General features: G+C 39.6%; 1 protein-coding gene across 1 annotated transcript in view; it reads right to left on the bottom strand.

The window, feature by feature from the left end:
* LOC123826961 (EGF-like and EMI domain-containing protein 1) overlaps window positions 1-23,023 on the bottom strand; it is a 441,941-nt gene extending 418,918 nt beyond the window's left edge. Inside the window, exon 1 of the mRNA XM_045851170.1 lies at window positions 22,926-23,023. Coding sequence (XP_045707126.1) covers window positions 22,926-23,023 — 98 coding nt within the window. The remainder of the gene's footprint in view (window positions 1-22,925) is intronic.
* Between the last annotated feature and the right edge of the window lie 1,634 nt (window positions 23,024-24,657).

Here is a 24,657-nt window from a genome sequence, read left to right as displayed (position 1 = left end):
AAAAGAAATGTTCTTTACTATGCATGAAGATTCTACGTGGAAATTTAGGAAATCCACCACCCAAATATTAACAGTTTTAATACCTAGGAAGTAGGCTTACAGGTGACTTACATTTTCTTTTTTATACTTTTACATTATTCTAACTGCTCAGTAGTGAGTGTGTTTTATCTTATTAATTTTAATCAACTATGTTTCTACCTCCTTAACTCTAGACACCCTGGGTTTCCTGGACTCTTAACATCCAGACTTTGGGAAATTAGATATAAAGTCATCCAGGACAGTCCCTTCTATTTTATTTTCTTGTTATCCTGTCATCAACCACTTCCTTACTCAAATGTGTCCTGGTTTATATAACAAACTAATGATGACTTTATCCAATTTGTAGGATTAGAGATAAAAAACATTTCAAGAAGAACTCTAATATGTAACCAGTCTAAAAATGGGTGAAAGCTCCACTCTAATTACAAAGGAGGAACTGAGAGAATAGCCTCATCTCTAGTGATTTGTATTCTGCCATCTCAGAACATGTTAAAGATCACTCTGTACCCATGTGAAACCGTCTTTGCCTCTAAGGACAGGAACCAGCTGCGATGTAGGCTGCGTGACATCAATGCGCACACCCAATCGCTGATGTTTATGTTCAACTTGAACTTTTATAGATAACTGGAAGAATAAGGTCTATCAAAGCAAAACAAATAATCTCTACTGGAGTGGAGCATGGCTGTGTTCTAGTGTCAAGTTTGTCGTAAATAATTGGGTGACTTGGACGCCTTCTCCATTTCCACAGAAGTTAGAAAAACAATCCTTCTCCTGTGTGCTGATATATGGTTTTATTTTTATGACCCTAAGTTAGTCCAGGAATATATAATTTCCAGCCAAAGTAAAAAATCATAGATGATGGATTAATGTTAATTGCTTTAAAACTAAAATAAGTATCTTAGGAAGTTATCTTCGGCAAGCAATTGGAATTTACTGGTTTGCCTGCTCATTTCCACACCCCTTTCAGGAGGTTCACTGTGCAGCCACTGCATTTGCCTAGGCCTTTGGAGAAAGACCCTTTTGAAAATAACCCAATCCGTAAGAATGTAATGTGATTATTTTTATCGTCATGATGAGTAACAAGCCAAAATCCCTATGATCATGCAATATGGTAGTAGTTTTGCAATATTTTAAGAAAAATAATGTATTGTACTGTTTCATCTCAGTCTTTTGCAGAATCCCAAAGTATAAAAATAAGTAAAGCTGAACTGCTTAATCTTACCCTGAAGCCTTTCTCCTCTCCCACTTCCACACTTAACAAAGTGCCCCGTGGCACATCTATTGAACTCAGAGCTTCAAGAAATGTGGTGTAGAAAAGCATTATGGTTTTCCTGATAGAAGGTGGACTTCACTAGCTTTCCAGCTGATTTCTAAAGCCGTGTCCTGCTACAACTATGGACCAAAAATATTTCTGCTCTTGTCCTTTTTTGAACTAGAGCCAATCAATCAAGCTTTTTCTCAAATTCTGGCTAAGACAAGGGACTTTAAAAAACACTGTTGAAGGATATAGAGTCAAATTCTGGACTACTATGGAACAAATCAGACCACACAAAGTCCACATACACAGACGACATTGGCCTACTCCATCACAAGAATGACTTTGATGAACAGACACAATGATATCCCTTAGACTTTTCTCCTAAGGTTGTTTTAAGAAACAGCATTTGTTTCAAACAGCATTGATGAAGGAATCGCCTATTAAATCAGTGCCTATTATTTATGGCCCCATGTGATAAATATCTTCTAGAAATCAGTAGTAGGAAAAATTGACCACCGAGGAATCTATTTATTCTTTTGAATAATAACAGTAATACACTGGATCATATCTCCTTTGTCATCTGGGCTGCGAGAACCTCAGAGCTACATCTGAAGGTCAATGATAACGTCCCTGTCAGACCTTAGGAGTGGAATCATACTTCAGTTCTGCTGTACCACGGTGGCAATTTTCCACTTTCATTTACATTGTATTCTTTTCATTGCAGGTATTCTCACTGCAAACTTCTTCAAATTCCTGATGAAACAAATTTAAAATTGTTCATGACCCATTAGCTAACACTGTAATTGTATTAGCACAAATCTGTAAATCCAACTACCAACATTGTAATTAAGTCAATACTACTCTGTTCTGCCCACTGCATTATCCTCGGGTTTTGTTGGATGCCTTTTGAAAATATCATTTATTTCTTGCTTGACTTCAGAAATATCTCCAAGATTCCTTGAAGCTTAGCAAAAGTGGTTCTGTTATAACATACACATTTGTCAGTAATCTGAAATGTAATTAGTCTAAGATTGGAAATCTCAATTTGAGGTTTTCTCACTGTCTTCTGACATCTTGAGATTCAATTCCCTCTCAACTATACTCTTTCCAGTCTGAATATCACTTTCGTCTTTGAATGATAAATCTAATCTCATCACAATCATTTAGTGCTTACTATGTGCCAGGCACTATTCCATCTTATATGTAATGCATCACTAGAATCCCAGAACTAGTATCATCCAATTTTAGAGTATGGAATTCTACAGCCGAGCAGAGTTAAGCATCTCACCCAGGGTCACACAGCAGTAAGTGGCAAAGCCATGATTTGAACCCAGGTGATCTGATCTCATAATTCATGCTGTTAACCACTATTGTATATTGCTTCTCTTGAACAGTATATAAAATTAGCAAGTTTGAATTCTGCTTTAAGAGACTAAGTAAAATATTAATAAGAAAGTTCTAATAGCAGGAGTAGCTATTATATCTTGAAGAAGGATACCAGGAAAATCTCTGAAAACAATTTTCATTTTCATTTTCTTAAGCTGTCTTCAGTGTGAAAGCTGCCTCAAGATAAGAATGGGGAAGACATTCTAAAGGTTCCTTCTTGCTCTGTCACTTTAATTTTTACACTTTTGGATGAAAGGAGTTTTATGCAAATAATGGGTAATTCACAAGCCTCTGCTTCTTCAACTCTTCTATGTAATTTTTGTAAATAAGTATGGTTACTATAGTAGATTATAAAATATTATTAAATCTATTCAGATGCCATCTTTGTGCAGAGGTGGGGGCAGCAATAACACGGAGGAGGGACAGTCTCAAGAGATAAAATTCTTTTGAGCATATTTTCTGCAACCAGTGAAAATATATGGCACCTAAAGGACTATGAGGAACTTTACATTACATTTAAGCACAAGCACATTTTCCACGTCTTAATGTAAAAAAGGAAAGGACAGGATTAAAATGCGCATACAAATAAACAGGCCATTTCTTTACTTCTACTAATTAACATCTCTTGAGATCTCCAGGGTCTCTTAACATCTCTAGGGGCCCTCTCAGAGGATGTCCTTTTGGCAGGAGAACCAGCGATTCAAAAACTTGCTGAGTCCAGAGGGAGAAATGTCAGAGAAGAAAAGCCACCCCTAAAAACAAACATGTTAATTAAAAACATGGGATAAACACCAACATCTTCCACCTCTACCCACTCCCCTGGGAGGCCAGGGAAAACAGTCTTTCTGGTTAACACTTTTAAAAGGCCAAATTATGGATTCTTCAGAACCAGTTAACATTTGCTCCACCCAGTCATTACTTCCTAGAAAGGCAACTCATAAAACAAGAGCTAAAAAACTGTAATAGAAATTTCTAATTGCTCAGATTTAAAATACATGAGACTCAATGAGTTTAACCTCAAACAGGGCCTGAAATTCCCTTGGCTATTTCCACTAGTATCAACAGGAATAACCAAGGAGAGGTAGGAGGCATCCGAGAGGGAATGGTCAAGGCTGGGAGAAGACCAGTCAGGAACGGAGGGGGTGGGTGGGAACCAGGTGCGGCCGTATTTGATTATCCACCAAAATGCAGTCATAGTGGAAATACAATTCTCCCTGATTAACAATTGAAAGTGATGGGGGTTCAGTACACATTACCCCCAAATCGGGCACCTTATATTTTAAGCTGAAGGAGTTTGAGGAAACAGCAGAAGCAGGGAGGTCTCTCTATCCTCGCCCTCACTTTCCCTTCTGCCCTGAAGGAGGTCAGAAGACCTCAAGTGGGAGGTGCCCTCCCCAAACCCAGAGGAAAGGAGTATCTGTGTCTCTAAGACTGAAGGATGAAGCTCAAAAGAACCTGAAAGAACAGGATTTGCTAAGTATCCCCCAGTTTACTACACTTACCTTGTACTCTGTCCTATCACATCTTTCCACTACTGTCCACTCTTCAATAAATAGCATAAAAATACCCAGGTTTAACCATTTCTTTGGTTCTTCATTACTTTATGAAGGCTCCTGTGTCACTGAAAGCTGATATTAAATAAATCTATATGCTTTTGTTCATCTTTTTCCGTTTAATTTTTTCAATTCCCCAAAGACCCTAAGGGAGCAAAACATTTTTATGGTTCCATTCTGGATTTCTCCTTATTTTTTCTTATGTGTATATTTTTAAATGCAGAAGTGCTTTTACAAGTTTAGTATAAAGTGAAGGCATTATCCGGGAGCCAGGCAACCCTGGGATCAGGTCCAGCCTCTGTCACGGAGCAGCTGTATGAACTTGACAAGTTACTTAACTGCACTGATCTGTAACATGTTGATAATAAGAGTAATCAAATGATTACCATTTTTTCCATAAATATGTGTTCGCATATGTATTTGTGACAAAAAGAGTATCTATAATTTTATCTGCATAAAATAATTTTCACCTCTCATCATAGAAAAGCAGTTTCCATGTTGCTAAGTGTTAATAAGCATAACCTTCAGTGCCTGCAAAACTTTATGTCAGGTGAATACATCACACCCTATAGGGTTATTTTCAGTTTCTCTTTTTTACAAAGTAGTTATGGACATCTTCATGCTGATATTTTCCCCATAATCTGGATTACTCCTTCAGATGAGAAGAGCTTCCTGGTGAAGAAAACCTGACTCAGTAAAGGGCATGAGTGGTTCTCTTCTGACAAAAAAGGAGTCAGAAATCTAGTCTTGCCCTTACTCACCAAGAGTGTCAAACTACACCAAAGTTATTAATTACCATGATCTGCATCCAGTGTTTCAGTTCACGTTCATGTCATTTTGTCATCTTTCCATTGGCTCCTATGCTCTTCAAGGTTTATTTTGAGTCAATGCCTGATTTCAGATCAACAGTTAACCCGTGAGCCTTCCCAGCACTCTCACCCTCGCCTCACGGGTAAGCGTGCGTGTATGTGCACTATACAGACGGGATTTCCCTAGAGAACTACGCTCTAGCCCTCTCTGCAATCAATATGCAATAAAAAAATTACGGCCCAGTATATTCAGCCAGAATTCAGCTATGAGATGTTTGCTCATGGCAGCTTGTGTATTATTTAATTGAGACCGTTATGACAACTTTTTTCCATTGTGGTTTGTGATAAATGCAATCAATCAGCAAATATACACACGTCAATCATTTAACTACTTTGAATCATCTGGAGCTTGGTTGTAATGCAAAGAAAAATAAGAGCTATAATCAATCTAATTGGTAACGCTGGAGTGAAATAAGACTTGGATGTTCTAAGTATACAGGTATGAAACATGATTCTCTATCTATTCTTTACTGTCTCCGCAGACTTGGTATGTTAACTTTAAGTCAAAAGTGCACTTGATATTTTAAGGAAGTTGTCATTTTTCATATTAATATTTGCTACTTCATATTACTGGCATTTATCTGCAAAGATTACATCTACATCCTGTCATATATAAATCTCATACTAATAGCTTCCTGAGCAAATAACATTGGAAGTGTATTACTCCAGGTTTAAGCACAAATCTTTGAAAGAAAGGTCATGATCTCCAAGATAGAAATCAAAAGAGAGAGAGAGAGAGAGAGAGAAAACACAACACCAATTTCTAAACTTATAAAATAGTTGCACTCATCTGGATTTTGCAAGGTATTATCTAAAGCACTTGAAGTTACTCAGTGAGGCAGAGAGGAATAATCCCATTTTATGGATAAAAGAAGAATAAAATATAAAATGTGATTTAACATGCATTTGAATTTTATTACATCATAAGCCAAAGCATTTTGGAACTTGAAACAAAAAATATGAAACAAACAATATATAACTACTCATTTTTGCAGATATCATGAATGAAAACTATTAGTCAAAGCTCTCCATATTGTTAATGACAGAAAAATCCAGTATTCTGGGAAGAAGATGGTATAGTGGGCAATACCCAGGATCTGAAATCAGAAATTTGTGCGTGGACTCCATAATTTAACTGTGCAACGCGGTCAGGTTCACCGCTACCCTGCCTCTCTGAAGATTCCTTATCCGTAAAATGGAATTGTATCTCTGCCTCACTGACTTTTGTGACAATTAATGATACTTGTGCAAGCATTTCATCAGCTATAAAGGAATCCATGGATTCTAATTATGAATCGTGTTTCTTTGACTTTCTTCAAATGCCACTAGCATTTCCACTTTAGAAATCAGTTTTGCCTACATCTGGTCACTGTCAAGCGCTACACTGAGGTTCAAAATATGACACAACCTTTCTTTGTTCCCCACTCCCGTGACATTACATGGAGATTGAGAGAAACCAGTTTTCTAATTACATGTATCGGGGTGGCATTTGTTAATAAGGTTATATAGGTTTCAGATGCACCATTCTATGGTACATCATCCGTGCACTGCATTGTGTGCTCACCACCCAATGTCAAGTCATCTCCCATCACCACACATTTGACCCCCTTTTATCCACGCAGTGGTCACTTTCTGTGGATTTATAGGCCTGTGGATTCCTTCTACATGTTTGTTTCCTCAAACATGTTCAGAGGCACTAGGCACAGAGAGATAAAACAAAAACTCCACCTTCAAGGCAATTCACCCATCTGATGAGGGAGATACCTAGATAAACATACATTTACCGAAACCTCTTATAATAAATGTGCAGGTGAGTACTCTGGGTTCAGAGAAAACAAAGCATTTAAACTTTGCTGAGAGGTCACAGAGGCTTCAAAAAGAAGAAGACCCTTGAAGGACGAGTCCCTCATCTCCCCATGCGTGATGGTGGTGCCACGGTATTTCAGATTGCTTAACAATTAGAAATCGTTTGTGAATTTACAGTCTCTTTTTGCTTAAAGCCTAAAGGCCCTTTGAGGGTAAGTCTCCTAAAAGCACACACTGTCACCTGCATCTAGGACCGCCCTCCAAGAAGCAAACAGGCATCTGCACAGAGTCAAACATATCCCCTCACAAGAGGCGATGTGGCATCTCGGGCTTTAAATAATCATCGCCTTCTCTCCTGCAGGTTGTGCGACCTTGGGAAATGTGTTTCCATTACTTCACTGACGCTGTTTCCTCATCAGAAAAAAAGGACAGTAGCAGTGAGGGTCTTACAAGGTGCCTGGATAGCACAGATTCTGGCTAGAAGCGTCCCTCTTCCCGAAAGCCACCTGAGCGCACCTCTACCCGACACTGACCGCCAGGTACTGTAACTGCCTGACTCCTGCTTTGACTGTGAGCTCCCTGTGGCCCAGCACCTGCCTCTTGCTCATCTTTCCATTTCAGCGCCTGGTGTTCGAGGTAGGGCTGGGGGTTGGGATGCCACACTGTTTGTCCACTAATATATTGTCAGCACTTGAATAGAATGAGATGGCTATTTCCAAAAGTAATGGATACCATTGTGGAACAATATGCAAAGCAATACAGCAATATAAGTGCGGCTATTATGGCATTAAATTAATTAATTAATTAATTTGACAAATATTTATTAGCAACTACTGCATGCTAGGTACTTTTCCAAATGCTGGAGATATCACAGTAAATAAAATGGACAAAATGTTCTGCCCTCACCAAACTTACACCTTAATTCAAGAATAGACAATAAATGAAGAATATAAGCAAATAGATAGGATATGAGATTATTATAAGAGCTATGATAAACACGAGATAAGGAAGGGGAGAGGGAGGGTCAATATCGTGGAGAGTTGGAAGTTTTACTGAGGAAGTAACATCGGAGCAATGAGCTGAACAAGGTGAGAAGGTGATACATATGAAATGTATTCTCGATGGAAAGAACAGCAAGTTCCAAAGCCCTGGGGCAGAACTCCTTGCAAGGAGCCCAGCGTGATGAGAGCCAAGTGAACATGGAAGAGGTGAGTTCAGACAGGCAGGCTGCAGGACACGCATGACCACGTAGGACCGCACAGTGAAGGCACTGGGTTTTACTCTCAGTGAAGTGGGGGCCAAACTCGGAGCACTGAGTAGGGACCTGACATGAACTGACATATTTTCACAGAATCGCTCTGCTGAGCGGGCGGAGAAAAGGTGCAGAGACACAAATAAGGACGCCAATTAGAGGGCGATACCCATAACCCAGCTAGGATACGCTGATGACTTGAACCAGGGTGAGAAGAGGAAAGGTGTATGGTCAGAGTAGGGACACATTTGGAAGGTAAAGCTCCCAGGTTCGGATATGGGGGTGCAAAACAGACAGGAGTCAAGAACTAATGCATAAGCATTTTGAATGACACCTAATTTAAAGAAACATGAGTTATGTCAGGTTCTGAAAGTTAAAAGGTAGGTGGCAACTTTTGAAGTATAAAGGATGACTACTGGTTAGGATCTAAATGAGCAAAACAGAGCAATCACTACAAAGAAATAACCCTTTGACCACAGCCTCAAAAGCATGACATATGAAATGGAGTGTGTGCAGTATTCAGTACAGTTTGGTGGCCCTACATTCTTAAGAGAGAATGTAAGAAGATACTCAGGTTCAAGTGAGGACTAGCAGTATCATGGGTGGGAGGAGGGGCAATAAAAGGAGTGTGGGTGTGAATGGGGAGAACTGGAAGGGAACATATTCCTAATCAATCAAAGAAATGTAAGCCCAGAGTTCCTTGTGGTTGCTGGACACAATGTCCCTGGGTAGTAAGCGCAGAAAAGATGCAAGGAGGGAAAGCAGTGTGTTCTCATCCTTGGCAAGGTGACCAGTGACTCTGGACTTTGGAAGAAAACAGGGTCTTGCCTTGTTTATTAGAAGAATCCCAGGGAAGCTGATAGCCACACCAACCCCAAACCCCATATACCAGCATACAACACTCCAGAGGGGGAAGGTAAAATTGAGTGTAATTAAACATCAAAGTCCCCAAAAAGTGTGAGATAGATAAAAAGAGAGAACCTCCTTATTATGTAACCATGGGGAAGGAGTTAATTTTTCATTGAAAGAGGAGAAAAAGGAAACTTTGAAAAGAGCTGTAATCACATCAGAGTAACCTGCCCCTTTTTCAGCACTTTACTTACTTTTTGCCTGGAGCAGTAACAGAGTGCAGACACACAATAGATGTGAAGGAAAAGTTACATCACGCACTCTTCAGATCACCTAACAGGTGTGTATTTCACTTTAATATAAACAGATGGAAAAAAGAATCTGTTTCTTCCCTCCCCAAATGGAGGTGACGCATGTGTGGGTACACATGTGCACACGCACTGGGTGGTGCAGTCTCCAGGACCTAAAATATACTAATTTTCTAATTTTTATAATGCAGTTCCCATAGCAACCATAACTCAGTCTTTTGAAGGACACACAGGAAGGATATTCTGGCAGGAAACAACAACATTCTTTGACAACAGAGAAAAACAAAACCAAAGACAAATCAAAGTAACCCAAGATGGGACTGTTTTAAAGGGCCCCACTTTCTTCTCTTTGACAGTATTAATGCTAAAGCAGGCGTGGTGTCTGCAGGCTGAGGAAATCTTGAATTCCAAGGAGAGCTCCAGCACGGAGGGGCACTGCCCAGCCCGCTGCAGGGAACCTCCCCGCTGTGCCTGTGATTGCCTATCGATCCTTTGTGGAGCAAGCCTCAGGTCCACACTGGATAGGTCGGCAGTGAATTTGTATCAAGCATTGGCTATGCTCTTTTGGGCAATCCTATTTCCTAACAAACGCAGGGCAGTGCATTTTCACAGCATCTTTCATCTTTTTCAGAATTCAAACGCACATCAACGGAGCTAAATTTCCACACACTCCACTTCAAATGATTGCTAGAAAACCTCCACATAAGATGTAAGTCTCCCCTGATTTGCTCAGGAATAACTCAACTAAGGGATGTGAATGTCTCCTTCTATGATACTCTAAAAAGAATATGGAAAACTCCACACATTTTCTTAGCATTCATAAACTGCCAATAAAAAAAAATGAAATAGACGACATCAGCTCTAAAGTTGTTAGAAGTACAGCATCTATCACTTGCCAGATATGTTTTAGCCAGTCACAAACAACACTTTGGAGTTCTTTCTTAAGACAAGAATTTACCCAATTAACTGGATTGAAAAGAGCATTTATGGAAGAAAATTTAGAATTTAAGTCAAAAACAATCCTTCCTACAATTTCTTTTTTTAAAGATTTTATTATTTATTTATTTATTTATTTATTTATTTATCAGAGAGGGGTAGGGAGGGAGAAAGAGAGAGAGACAGTAACATCAATGTGTGGTTGCTTTTCATGTGGCCCCCACTGGGGACCTGGCCTACAACCCAGGCATGTGCCCTGACTGGGAATCGAACCTGCCATGCTTTGGTTCAAAGCCCGTGCTCAGTCCACTGAGCTGTGCCAGCCAGGGCTCCTTCCTACAATTTCTTGACTCAACTGCTTTGAGTTCTCTTTCTGGTGCTGTGCTTTTTCTGTCTCTGTTCATTGGCTTTCCAGCTCCTGCCCACTGGTCTGTCCTCTAAAATCTCTCTCACTGAAAATTCAGTTTGTTTTTTCTCATTTCATGGTAATCCTTCTCAAAAGAGCCACCTTCCAGGAATTGCAAAGCCATTGTTCAGCCCAGCATCTCCTGTCCTTGAGTAAGCTGGTTTCTTTTTCCAGCCCCTTCTCTTCTCCACTCACAGCCAGTGGTCTCACCCACAGGGAACTGCCCAACAGACCTCCCTGATTCTAGATTCGCCCTTGTGCTCCCTGCGTCTAATCCATCCCACTTATGATCCTCAGAGTCGTTTCCCTCGTGCTCGTTCTCACTGCTGCATTCTGAGAACAGGAGCCTTCAGGGGCATCCTCCACCCCATGTCCGGCCTTAAAGAGAAGAAGATGGACAGTCAGAGTCATTGTAACCAATATCATCTAGTCCGAGGGATGGCACTCCCCGTATCCCAGCCTAACCAGGCTCCTTTCAGTCCTTGGAGAGTACTGAGCTCTTTCATAACTCTAAGGTTTCCACACATGCTGTCTCTTCTACTTAGAAAACTCCTCCCCTGTTCCCTTCACCTGGCTAATCCCAACCTATCTTCCAGCTCTGTCTTACCATCACTTCACTCTTTTCAGCAGACACCCAACCTCTCATGTCCCCATTGTAATTCCAGGCCATAACATATTGCCTGGCACACAATCAGTGCTCAGAGGATATTTCAGCAAGGGGCGGGGGGGAGGGAGGGAAGAAGGAAGGAAGTTAGCTAGTTTTCTGTTACCTAGCTTCATGTTCTTTTCAATATACTATTCTGGCTTTTTATATAGAAAGTATCCAAATAAAAGGTTATCAGTGCTTCCATAGGGGCTAGCTTGGTCAGCATGATCACAGAGTGACCAAGCTTGCAAGGGGTTCCGGTTCCCTCACTCAGGAGGGTCGGTCCCTAAACTGTGGTCTGACCTGCTGAAGAAGCTAGTGAGCTGCCTTCATGTACTTCAGGTCAACACCCTGCTTTGCCACTCACCCAGTGGTCCTACCACCCCTAACCCAGACCAACACTCTCCCGAGAGTGTCTCCGCCACAGGAGGCAGGGTCCCTCCCCCTGCCGCACTTCAAGGATGGAAGGGTTGCTGCCGGCTGCCTTCATCCAGAGCCTCAGACTGTAGTTCCTTGAGAGTTAACGCAGCTCGTGGCCCAGTGCCAGACACAGGATACACCAAGGGAAATGTGATCAATAAACGACAGGCTCTTTTAGTTCAATGCCTCGTTCTTTCCCCTGTGCTGGCTTTTCCCTCTCTCATATAAAATGCTTCTGATTCACCCATACTTTACAGCAACCACAGACACTCACTCAGCCCCCGTCTCTCTCCCACCACTGGCCTAAATCTTTGACTTGATTTGTGCCTCTTGAGAAGGTGGTCTCCACTTGCCCACTCCAGTCTCACCGCCTGTTTGTTCCTCAGACCACTGATCAGGGCCTGGGACCCCTCCCAGCAAGCTACCAGCAAAACTAATATCAGAAAATAAAGGACATTTTCTAGGAATTACTTGGCTTGTCCTTCCTGAAACATTGAACACAACTCACTTCCCCTTTCAAAGTCTGGCCCGCCTTAATCTTTATGACTCCCCTCACAGATGTACTCCTCCACACCTTTGCCAACACCTATTCTGTACTCTTCACTGACTCTCCTGTTTGTTTGGCCAAATTTTCCTGAATTATTATAATCTTACAGTAAACCTAAAGCCAAATCTACTGAACTTTAATTAAAAGGCAGTCCTATTATATATATAAACTCATTTTATGGTTCACAGTCACCCTATGACTCAAATATGTGTCATCTCCATATTATGGATAAGGAAATTCCAGAACGGAGAGAAAAGGTAACTTGCCCTAGTAACTGGTAGAATCAGGATTTGAACCCAGATGGCAGAGCCCACACCCTTAACTATTATCCTGTACTGATCCCTTAAATGATGGTGGTCCTCAAAGGTCCCACTGAATCCACAGATATTAACTTAGTGATATTACCCTGTTTCATGCTCTCATACATATATACCCAGGCAATCCCTTAGTCTATTGTTCGAGACCACTGGTTACTCCCAGCTCAAGATCCACGTGCCCAACTGCCTGCTAAACATATCCAAAGCCAGCTCATCATCTTTGACCTATTCCCTCCATCTGCTTTATTCACAGCCTTCTTCACTTGCTGAAGACACCACCACACACCTGCTCACCTAACCCAGTGATAATGAGTTCATCCTTTCCCCACCCATTTCTTTGTCTCCACATCCAACAGTCCAAGAGTTCATCAGTTCAACTTTTTCTTCTCCAACACCTGAGTTCAGATCCTGATCATTTCTGGCCAGAACTTAGGGCTCTTCACACAGCTGCCAGAGTGATTTCTCAAAACACCAGCTCCTCTCCTCATGGCTCCACTGACATTATTTCCAATGACTCCTCCTCCCTTCAGAATAAAACCCCAACTCTTCTGCATGGCACAGGACACCTCTTTGACAGGCCATGGCTAATTCTCAAGCTTTGTTCCAATATATACTCTATTCTCCATGACCCTAAACACATTACGCTAGTTGTCTAGTCCCCAAAACTGTTATACACGTGCCCCCTCTTCCTGAAACGCACTTTATCACCCTCCTGCCCCTGGCCACTCACCTATCTTCTTTGGCTCACCCTCGCTCTACTTCTCCACTCTGGCGTTTATGCCCAAAAAGCTTCTCCCCCACCCATGTGCTCCTGCAGCTCCCTAAACTACTCTCTCTCCCTGTATTCACCATGCTGCATTGTAATTACTTTTCTTTCTTTCTTTCTCTTCCTTCCTTCCTTCTTCCTTCCTTCCTTCCTTCCTTCCTCATTAGGCTGACTTCTCTGAGTGCAGAGAGTACATCCTACACTTCCTTGCATTGCATAAGTATCTAATACAGGACACACACAAAGTAAGTAATCAATAAATCCCTTATCAAATTAATGACGTATGAAAACACAGTTCTTGGAAGCCAGCTCTGCCCCTCTTCTGAATTAAGTAAATCTCTGTATTTCAAGTGAAAGCAGCATATGGCTCTAAACCACACCAGCTCCAGGCAGGGAATATGCACTCTTTTTCATTCAAAGCCCCCTTAAATTGTTATTCTCATTATTGATCCTCTCTTTAAAAAAAGTTACTTTAAAATGTTTAATCTAAGTAGAGGAGAAAAACGAAAGCTCTGTGGCAGGAAGATCAGTAAAACACACCATGGTGTATCTTCCTCATTGATACAGCATCACTAAGAAGTGGACAAAGTCACATAAAGTAATTACCTGGATTAATATGGATTTTCCTGAAAACATCAAATAAATGATTTATTTATCCCTTCTGAAAAACATCATTCTCAAATATAGTATACATTTCTCTGCTTTTGTAATCAAAGTATATTTTAAGATATGCTCACAGCACAGTAAGTGAAGGTGATTTTAGAAAGTAAAGCACAGTTCCATTTTCTTAAGACAGATATATAGTAGTTTTCAGACTATAAGACATACTTCCCCCCAACTTTGGGCAGAAAAGGGGGGTGCATCTTATACTCCGAATGTAGCTCACCTGGCTTTTTGGGGGTCAGACGGCAGTGGAGTGGGGTCATAGATTATTAAATACTTTACCACATTTTTTGCTTCCCATTTTTTCCCCTATTTTCCTCCTCTAATACCTAGGTATGTCTTATGGTCTGGTGCATCTTATAGTCCTAAAAATATGGTATATATTTGCATTTATATTTACATTTGCTGTTTACATTGCATAGCATTTCCAAAATGTTAACAATGGGTATCTCCTGTGTGAGATCGTGGAAGGTTATTTTGTTATCTTATTTCATCTCTACATTGTAACCTGTGTACAACAAAATGTATAAACTATATAATAATAATATAAATTTATATAAATTAAGACTATATTGAATATTGACTCTAATATTTTATTAACAAAATAAATCTACCACCATCAAATTCCATTTTGACTTATTTACACTTAGCAGCTAATAAAGTGAACCAGATGCCCATACCTATCCAATCCAGAACATGATGCTTTCGAGATTCTTGGGATTATATTTTTTTCAGCCCCTCTCACTATCAATACAAACGTGCCTTCTCTTCTACATCAATTCCTGCTTCTAGATGCCCCTTTCCCATTTATAACTATGTTGTTTGTAAATATGCTAAAGTCATTTGAAAAATAGACTAACCTTGGAATGTAATGTCCAGTATATTTTTAATACAAATTTTATGGCATCTGTTTGAATTTTTTATTTACTATAATACTTAAGAGTATATGTGAGCTTTGGAATGTGTGGTTGAGCTTCTAGCTCCAGAGCAGTTAGTTACATGATCTTAGACGAGTTATTCAACTTCGTGAGCCTCAGTTTTCTCATCTGTAAATAGGAACAGCAATAACAATCGCATAGGGTTGTTATTAATACTAAATGATATAATGAAGTAAAGACTCCACAGAGAGTTCAAGATAATTGCAAGCACCCAATAAGTGTTAGCTATTGTTATTTATTACTATCGTTATTTATTTCTTGATCCTCAATTATTTGCCAGGTATACAGGCTGCCAAAGAGCTGAGCTCTAGGGAAGCAAAATATTTCTATATGTGTTTAGAAATGCACAATATAGTTCTGCAAGTGTTTGCAGAAATAAGAGTCATCATCAAAGCTATGTCTGGTTAACCTCACCCTTGAAGAACAGAAAAAAAGGTGATCTTGTCAACTCTTTAGCAATTTACAGCAACTCTAACATCCAATAAATTAAACCAGCACTGTAACGATAAAATGAATCGCTGACTGTGGGTCTGGAGAAGCCACGTCTATGGCCTACTTATTCCTGAACGTGCTTCCGTCAGTCCGTCCGAAGCCAGGGTACAAGCCTGGAGCTCCGGTGGTGTGGCTGGCACTTCCCACTCCGGTGCTGAGACACTTCTAGAGCCTCTAAACAGGGAAAATTGCCCTTGTCTCCTAATGGGACATCAATGGAGTAAATAATAGCAACCCAGACAGAGAGTAAATTATGACACATTTTTACTGAAAAACAAACAAACTGTAAAGATTCTCATCAGAAACAAAGTTCAGCAAAATCGGTGGCCTCAACGGTGGTCTTACAAAGTGACCTTCAAGTGCTCAAGTCAGTAATATATTTTGGTCTGAAAACTGTTTCAGAAACAAACAGAATTTAAAAGTGTTTTGCCTAAGAAAAAAGTAATAGATGTTTATTATATAAAAGTCAGCAAAAACTGAGGACTGTCGATGGGAGAATAAAAATTATCCATAATTCACCACCAAGAGATAAACACTATCAAAATATTTTGATACATTTCTCTCCTTTTATGCTTACTGTCTTTATATTTATGCATTTATATATAAAACTATACTGTTATAGACACTCATGTCTTGCTTTTTTATGATAATGTAAGCATTTTATTGAGCATTAAAATTATTTGGAAACATCATTTTTAATAGCTGTGTAAATGTTCCATTGTAAGGATATACCATATTTATCCAACCATTTTCTCATTGTTGGACATTTAGGCTGTTTCCATTTTTTTTTTTTGCTAACACACAGAAATTTTAAAGATGGTTTTCAAGAGAAAACAAGTTTCATTTCTTAGGCAAATGAAGTATACAATGAAACAGACGGTGATGATATGTTAGTATAATAGATTCACTGCTAGACTCAGGTTCAATCAGAATAGGCATTTATCTTTCCTTCAAGCAATAATTCATTTTAATTCAGATTTTCCACTCCTAGCTGCTTCCTCACAAATATGTTTTCCATCTCACACAATTGCAAAGACTCAGCCACAAAGCTCACTTTATTGACAGGTAGCATTTAATTTTCTGTAGGTCAGAAGCCCTACTATCTCTTGCCACCACACTGAGCAGAGGCAGAACACAGCCTCACTTACAATCCTGCCCGTGTGTAGCCCTTTCCCTTGTGAAAACGCTTACCTCTTCTCCAAGTTCAATTCTTACCCAGTCTGTCAGATGCAAAAGTGTATTCCGCGGGCTTCTGGGGTCCTTTATAATTAACGTTTCTTCCCAGGCCCTTGGGCTCTCTTAAAGTGTCTATTTCCATGGACACTAGAACTCCATTCCAAGGGACTCCACCTCACCTTCATAGGACCTCTGTCTCCTTCAGAATTGGCCTCTTTCCGGCTACATGCCAGAAGCATAAATGACCCACCTATGCCACCAGATAAGGAGCTTACATTTAAAAATAATTAAAGTAGGCACAGCCAGAAGCAAAGCCTTGGGGAGGCCATTAATAATGCAACATGCGGTCATGTAGGTTCCACATACAAAAGAGAATATTGTAAGTATATTTAATGTGAAATGCAGGAAATACAGCAAAGTGAATGAGGCACTTCAGTTGACTCTCCTTGGAAAGTAATGACTTACCAGAGCTGCAACAAAGGTCTATAAAAAATATAACAGTTTGTTGGGTCAAACTAGGGGCTTCACAAAACAAAACAAAAAAAAACTTATGAAAAAAATTAAATAGAAAAGTTTGCAAGGCAAGGGACAGTAAAAGTACTTCAAAGTCTACTTCTATTAATAATGATCTTGTACTAGGGGGTCCAGCAGACTGATCCTAACGAGACACCACTAGTACTCTCTCTGGACTTAGACATCACAAAAAGTAACCGCAAGTAGGACCCTTAGAAGTTTTATCCTTACTTCACAAAGGATGAAATTGTAATGAATAAAACACCTTAATTGTGGAAGTGAATTTTTCCCCTTGTCACGATTCCTAAATGATGGTTTTTAGACACGAGAGGCACAGTACTATTATTGCACATTGTTTGTTGTTCAGATGGAATGCGTATACAGAAAGCTCTTGCCGTGTTGCCTGGCATGGTGATCCAGTTCAATGAAAATCAGCTGATTTTGCTTCTCTTGCACAGAAGCAATGGGATTAATAGAATGACGATGAAATCCATTTTCATGCATTACCCTGAATGGATCATTTAATCTCTATTTCCTGGCTATTAAGATGAAAACTTTTTTAAATGACACAATCTGGTTACTTTTTTTTTTTACTTTTGGAAAAGTATATTATAAAAATTGGGATTTCAGATTTTTAAAAATCCATTACTGTTATGATAAAGCTACTTTTTAATTTTTTTTGAGAACATAGGACACTGAACTTTTGTTATTTTACACTAATCAACATCTAGAATTTAAACAAACAAAAGTAAATGGGTTATTTTTTGCTTAAAAGTAATTACTCTTTTTATAAAAAGAATTTTGTTTAAACTACCATTTGAAAATTAGTATATTCTTCAATTATAATGTTTATAAGTACAAGTTAGAAGAATCTAAATTTTTGTTGAAGAAACAAATTGGGGCCAAATTATTTGGAAATTCAGAGTATTTCAGACTTAAGAAAGGCAACATGGTACATATGTGCCCAAACACATTAATATTCTCCAAGGAAACGTAAGGTTTTTCATATTGAATGAAATAAATAAAGTCTATAATTATACTCCTGTCAGCTGGGTTTTACCACCAAATTAGTTTGTGACAAATAACAACAATGAAAGTGTTTATTTATACATTTTCAGATTTCAGAATTATGGATAAGGGATTATGGAACTCTTCTTTTAAGTTTCTTCTTTATTGTATTTTTTCCATTACAGTTATCCCCTTGTATCCTCATCTACCTCCACCCCGCAGAGCAATCACCACACTCTTGTCCATGCCCATGAGTCCCTTCTCTTGTGTTCCATGCCTCCACCCTCACCCCCACCCAGAGCTGTCAGCCTGCTCTCCACCTGTGAGTCTGTCCCCATTTTCCTCATTAGTTCAGTTTGTTCATTAAATTCCACAAATGCGTGAAATCAGACAGTACCTGTCTGTCTCTGACTGGTTTATTTCACTCAGCATAATGTTCTCCAGGTCCATCCATGCTGTCACAAAGGGTACATTTTTTTTCTTTCTTAAGGCCATGTAGCTTTCCATTGTGTAATATAGCATAGCCTGTTTTACTCACTCATCTACTGACAAGCACTTGGGGCTGCTTCCAAATCTTGGCTATTGTAAATAACACTGCAATGAACAATTTGAAATCCTTTTGTTTTAGGGGAGACATACTTCAATTTCACCAACTCCTATGAAATATGTCTCTCCTAAAACAAAAGGATTTCAAGAGCCTCTTGTGCAGATTCAACATGTAAAAGTATCATCTTGGCATAAGATACCTTAAAATCTACTCTAATTATTATTAACTACCACTAACCAAAATCTTCTGGCTGTCCATCCAAAACCACATTTTTGAAGGCAAAGTAGAGTTCTTGAAACTGAATACACAGTGTGAGTGTAGCCCATAGGAGGCACTTTCAGAAACTCACAATCACATAAACATTGTTCACCTCATTCTTCAGGTTTACAAATGCATGCAAATCACATGCTAAAAAGGGTGAGTGAGCACATGCTTCCATTTATTACTATTTTTGTAAAGTCTGCATCCTGTGATCACACCAAGTCCCAGGATTAAGAATAGATCCTTAGCACCCCAAATAACAATTTATAATAAGATGATCTTGGGTCTTTCTGGTTTTCAGTGCACTTTGATGGTACAAGGCTTTTGATCATTTTGATGTTAGTCTCTCTCTCTCCAGCTGTTTTTCCATAGAAACCAAATTTTCTCCCTATAAGCAAATGAGAGGGTTTCATTGTTATCCTCCAGTTGTTAAGAGATAAAAGATCCTTAACTACATCTTATCAGGGCAAACTTAACATAGGTTGGAACCAACCAGGGAATACGTTGGGCAGGCATTTCCCTACAAGTACTCAATGTTAAAGGATTGTATATAACAAGTCACCTTAGGGGCATTGATTCTAAGTCTAGTTAATCCTTCAAGCACTTGTATTTCCAAAGCATACCTGAGAAACTACACACCAGAGAGGTTACAAACCTCACACAGCTTATTCGTAGCATAGCCAGAGCAGGAACTCCCAACACTAACAAATAATTCAAGTTTGAGGCACATTATTTTATCTAAGGTGGGCAACATAGGGAGTGCAGAAACATGGGTTAAAGGGAGGTTATCAGTGACTCTGTTTTAATTCAACAGTTATTGGGCTCACATTTTGACCTTAATGAAATTAAAATCTGGCTGTAGAAATAATGTAGGCAACTACATAAACATTGGCAGAAAATGCTGAAGAGGACTTCAGGAGACTCTAGGATTCAGATAAGAGAGAACAGAGAGTTTTCTGGTAGGACTGAAATGGCTTGATGCAACAACTTACCTGGGAGCGTCCTTAGCCACTACAAAGAATCCTTCCATTGTTCAGTGAGCCAAAAATATATTTAGAGCCTTTACAACCTTCACTAGGTCATTAGAGTAGACTATGAACTCCCTGGTCCCTTAAATTTTAATGAACCTGAGCCTTTAACAGTGGCACAGAGAGCAACTTTAGCTGTGAAACAATTAAAATGTTAATGGGGTTTCCACTGTAAATAGATTTATGAAAGAAGGAGAATGCTGACTGAGTTGTTTCCTGTCCCCAACTTGTTACTGTCAGTTGAATTCAAGCAAAATGTGCGTTACAAGAGATGTAAGGCGTGCTGCCTTGTGTGCCTCCTGTTTCGAAGTTCATTTCATAGACCATGCCTAAAGCCCAATACAAATACTATTCTGTTATCACATAATTAGCCAGTGTGTACTGCTGTCTCTTGAGCTTCTACTTGTTTTATTTTACGCATGGTATACCAGTATATTCAAAGGCAACCCATGTTAATTTCACTCATCCTGATACAGGGAGAGTTCAAAAGTTCGAAAGATAAGAAGTGGTTCTCAGCATGAGTAAACTGTGAAATACTATGGAGAATAAATTTTTGATGTCAAGACACATTCCCAGTTTATTCATGCTGAGAAGAGTTTCTTATCTTTTGAGCTTTGTAAGCTGAGATAGCCAAAATTTGTTTAAACTCCACAATACATAAATAAGCAATACAATTTGACTATTATTTTTATCATACTCCTTTGTCTATAAACCAAACTGTTCATATGAGAAGTACTGTGGATGAATATTAGTGCTTTGGGCTCCAATAAGAAAATAAACTATTCATAATTAGGTTGTCTTTCTCCCAGTTGGAATCCACTACCCTAGACCATGAGAAGAGTTTTCTTAATAATTCAGAGAAACTAGACCGCAACTCTCCTGGGATTGCCTCGTTCCTCAAGAGCAAACTCCACTAAAGCTCAGAATTACTGTCAATTCTTAATTAACCATGTCAGTGAGGAAGAGCATTAAACCTCACTGAAGACTGTCCACTGAAGAGTGACAGAAAACATTTCCCAGATCATGAGTTGACAAGCCACATAATTTATATCCAAGAGCCTGATTTTACAAAGAGTTGGCAGGAAATGCGTTTACTAAGTTTAACCCTCAACACTGTCACATGGTTATCAAATAGATGTCTTTAAAGAAACTGGAGATCTCCAAATAGCATGTCAAATAAAAATGTCAGTGAGACTCCCTAGACAGACAGACAGACATGCCATTAATCCTATCTGAGAGACCTGGAAGGATTCGTGAAATAGATGACTTTTGGGTTTGGGTCTTCAAGATTGGCCTGGAAGATAGGAAAGAGGCAGGAGGTTCACGGAGAGCAAAGGCCCCACAGCAAGAAAGCAGGGAGTGCATCTGGGCACTGTGGAGTATCCTGATGAGGGCAGAGCAGCCCGTGTATGGGGACAATGATGGCAACAACCTTTAACAGTGTACACCATCCCCAGGAGACACTCTGCTTCCAAAGCCTTAACATGCTCTGTTTCTTCTTGTAACAAATGCTCTTCTGCTCCCAATCCTATTTCACCTTCAAATGTCACCACTTCCATGAAGCTTTCCATGATTTCCCCTCATTAATTTGGTTTTTCCTTTTTTTTTATTTTAATCATTGTTCAAGTACAGTTCTCTGTCCTTTACTCCCATCCCAGCCCACCCTTTCCTTTTTAAATATAGTAGTAGTTTGGTCTAAGGCCTTTGTGGTGCTTAACCATCCTACAACAAAAAGCACAGTATTTGATCAAAAGCTCCTAGGGAATAGAGACTTTTATCTTACCCATCTTTACAATCTCCACAGAACCAAGGGAATCAAGACATTTGTCTTGATTACTGTAAGATGATCTTAAATTGTGCCCCATCTGTAATTAATCCTGGTGTGGACCACAGCAGGCAGTCCTTCCTCCTATCACTTCTGAGGATGGGAATACTGGCACTGAAAATGATGGCAGAGACCTAGGACATGATTAGTCATGACAGAGTGCGGATCACTGACACATGCAGCCACTCTGTTGGAGTTCCCCTTCCGGTCGACATGACCAACTATGAGGGCTGCTAGAGTTGAGTTCTCAACTTAGAGCAAGGTTCTCCCATCGGGTTTCTCTAGGTAACTCAAAGTCAATTATTTTTTTCAGTAGCGACACTGTTCACTTTCCATATTCCTCTTTCACTGAATGTTCCAGAAGCTTTCCACAGTGTTTGCTACTCCGTCTCTCCTTCTTAGTTTCCTAATCTCCTCCTTAGGCCCTTTGTCATCTGTCCTCCTTTCATTTATTTATGTTTCCCAGGTTTCCTTCTTAAATAATCCTTTCTCCTTACTTTTTATATGTACTTGTCCCCTGCCTCTTCAACATCCAAATATAGCTCCAGTCCAGACCACTCTCCTGGCCTCAGGCCCTGATGTGGAGCTTCCCCAGAGTGACACCATCCAATCTCGCAGATACATAAGTGCTGAACTCACACTCTTCTCCCCCAAAGCTCCTCCTTCCTCCTTGTTTCTGATGTTCTCCATTATCCAGGGGTCGCCCTTAAGTCTTCTTTCTCTCTCACTTGCTTACTTCCACACATTTATCAACTCCTCTTGATGTTAAGACTTCAGATCTGCTCCTTCCTTTCACTACCACCACTGTTCCTTTACTTATTAGACTCACACCACTTCTTCCTCTCCTACTGAGAGAAGCTCCTAAGTGGACTCCCTACTCTGGCTTCTTCCCTCTTCCCCATCCTTTATTCAAAACACAAATCTGATTAAGTCACTTCCCTGTTTTCAGTCAGTTGCTTCTTGGCTCCTCATTGGTCCACTGCAAAATCCAAAGTTCTCAACTCGACATGCAGGACCTTTCCTAAGATAGTCCCTCTCAGCTGCCTTAAGCTCATCTTCCACTGTGGCCCCTTTCATATTCTTCCTTCCAAACATACTATTAAGAGAGTGACTTACGGTTTTCCTGAAGGGCAGATCTTGTCTCCTTCTTTTTGAACCTGCTCTTCCCACCAACTGGAAACACAAGCACCACCATCACCATCTTTGCCACCCATCTAACCTCTACTTAAAACTCAATTAAAAAGTAAAGTCTTGAAAACTTAGGCCAAGGCCCTGAATTCATTCTTCCCTCAAGCTAGGTTACTCGTCCCACCTCGGCCAACTTTTTTTGGTAGGCTCTGGTCTGTTCATTGCCCTTCCCCCAAGGTCTAGAATTTGCTAAAAGACACAGGATCACCTTATCTTCCATACACCCTCAAAGTCTAGCAAAGTAATTGTCATTGAATATTTGTTGAATAGAAGTAATACATGATTTGATTTTAGCTTTAGTGGAGAAAAAAACAATTACTTGGGATTTTAACATAGTCTCCTGGGTCGACTCACTAAATCTTTGTGTTCATCTCATTCCAGAGTCTTCCCACTTGTTAAAATATAATGGCAAAATTCAGAACTAGATTCAATAAAAAAAAAACAAAACTAGATTTAAGCTTTAACAAATCCCATATGGCTGAAATTGTGAAGGAAAATGTTAGGGGTTTGGGGAAACAATTCTTCAATGTCTCTTGCATTTCTACATATCTTGTGAAGAAGCTTTAATTACTTTTGTGCTGGAAGGATATTTGTATAGCAAACAGCCTTGGAATATATAGACAGTGTCTTCTGCCAGGTCCAAGGCAGAGTTGTTTCCTAAGCAGGATAATAAAGATGATGTCTCCCTCTAAGGGCAAAGGCTGGAAGAGTTTGATAGCAACACCCTACAAGGATTGGAGATTTTTTGAGACCTGGGTTCCTCAGCTATGACATAAATTCACTGTGTGCACAGCATCGACTGGGCTGCCCCTCACTGCTCCCAGAAACTTGGGCGGGGAGGAGGGAAAGGCCAGGGAAGCCAATGCAAACATGGAGCTCATACTACCTGCTGCGGCTTGTCCAATAAAGTCCTTTGTCTCGGATCCAGAGTCTCATGTCTTCTGTCAGCATCTATGAACTGTGGCAGGCTAATTCGCTGCCTTGCTGTTAGACTAAAATCTTAGACACAACACAGTTCTTGACAAGGAGAAGGAATCTAAAGGCAATATTTTAAAAAGTGCTCAATAAATGTTTACAGAATTAAACAAGTCCAGAAAGGTAAGATCTTGAATATAGTGTCGTGGTTAAAAGCACAGATGCTGGAGCCAAAGAGCCTGAGTTCATACTCCAGCTTTCACAATTATTAACAACATGCACTCTTCTGAACTTTGTACTCTTACAAGCAATAACTCCAGAAAACTTTAATGTCCCTGGATCTCAATGTCCTTATCATGAAATGTAGGCACTAATATTACCTTCTAATAGAGATATGTGAAGAAAAATTATTTAAAATATGTAAAGTACTTAAATTGTTCCTGGTATATAAGAAGTTCTACTTAAGAATAAAATTCTGGTGTTTAAAGGTTTTTTTCATGGATAATCAAAGTGTTTAAGAAAGAAAATTAGTAGATCTTTGCTTTAGAAACCAACTTTGATGAAAATTAAATCATATATGTAAAAATGAGGGAATATGCAAGAGAAAACCAACCAAGAGACAATTGTAAAAGCCCAGGAGTAAAAACAGCATGACTGGGCCTGAATGCGGCAACAAAAGAACTGATTCGGGAGGCATTTTGTCTGGTGTTTATAAGATTCAGCAACTGAAAGTAATATAAATATT

This window comes from Phyllostomus hastatus, unplaced genomic scaffold (genome assembly GCF_019186645.2).
Source record: "Phyllostomus hastatus isolate PE091 unplaced genomic scaffold, TTU_PhHast_1.1 phas_contig_86, whole genome shotgun sequence".
NCBI lineage: Eukaryota > Metazoa > Chordata > Mammalia > Chiroptera > Phyllostomidae > Phyllostomus > Phyllostomus hastatus.
This window is presented reverse-complemented; position numbering and strand designations above follow the sequence as displayed.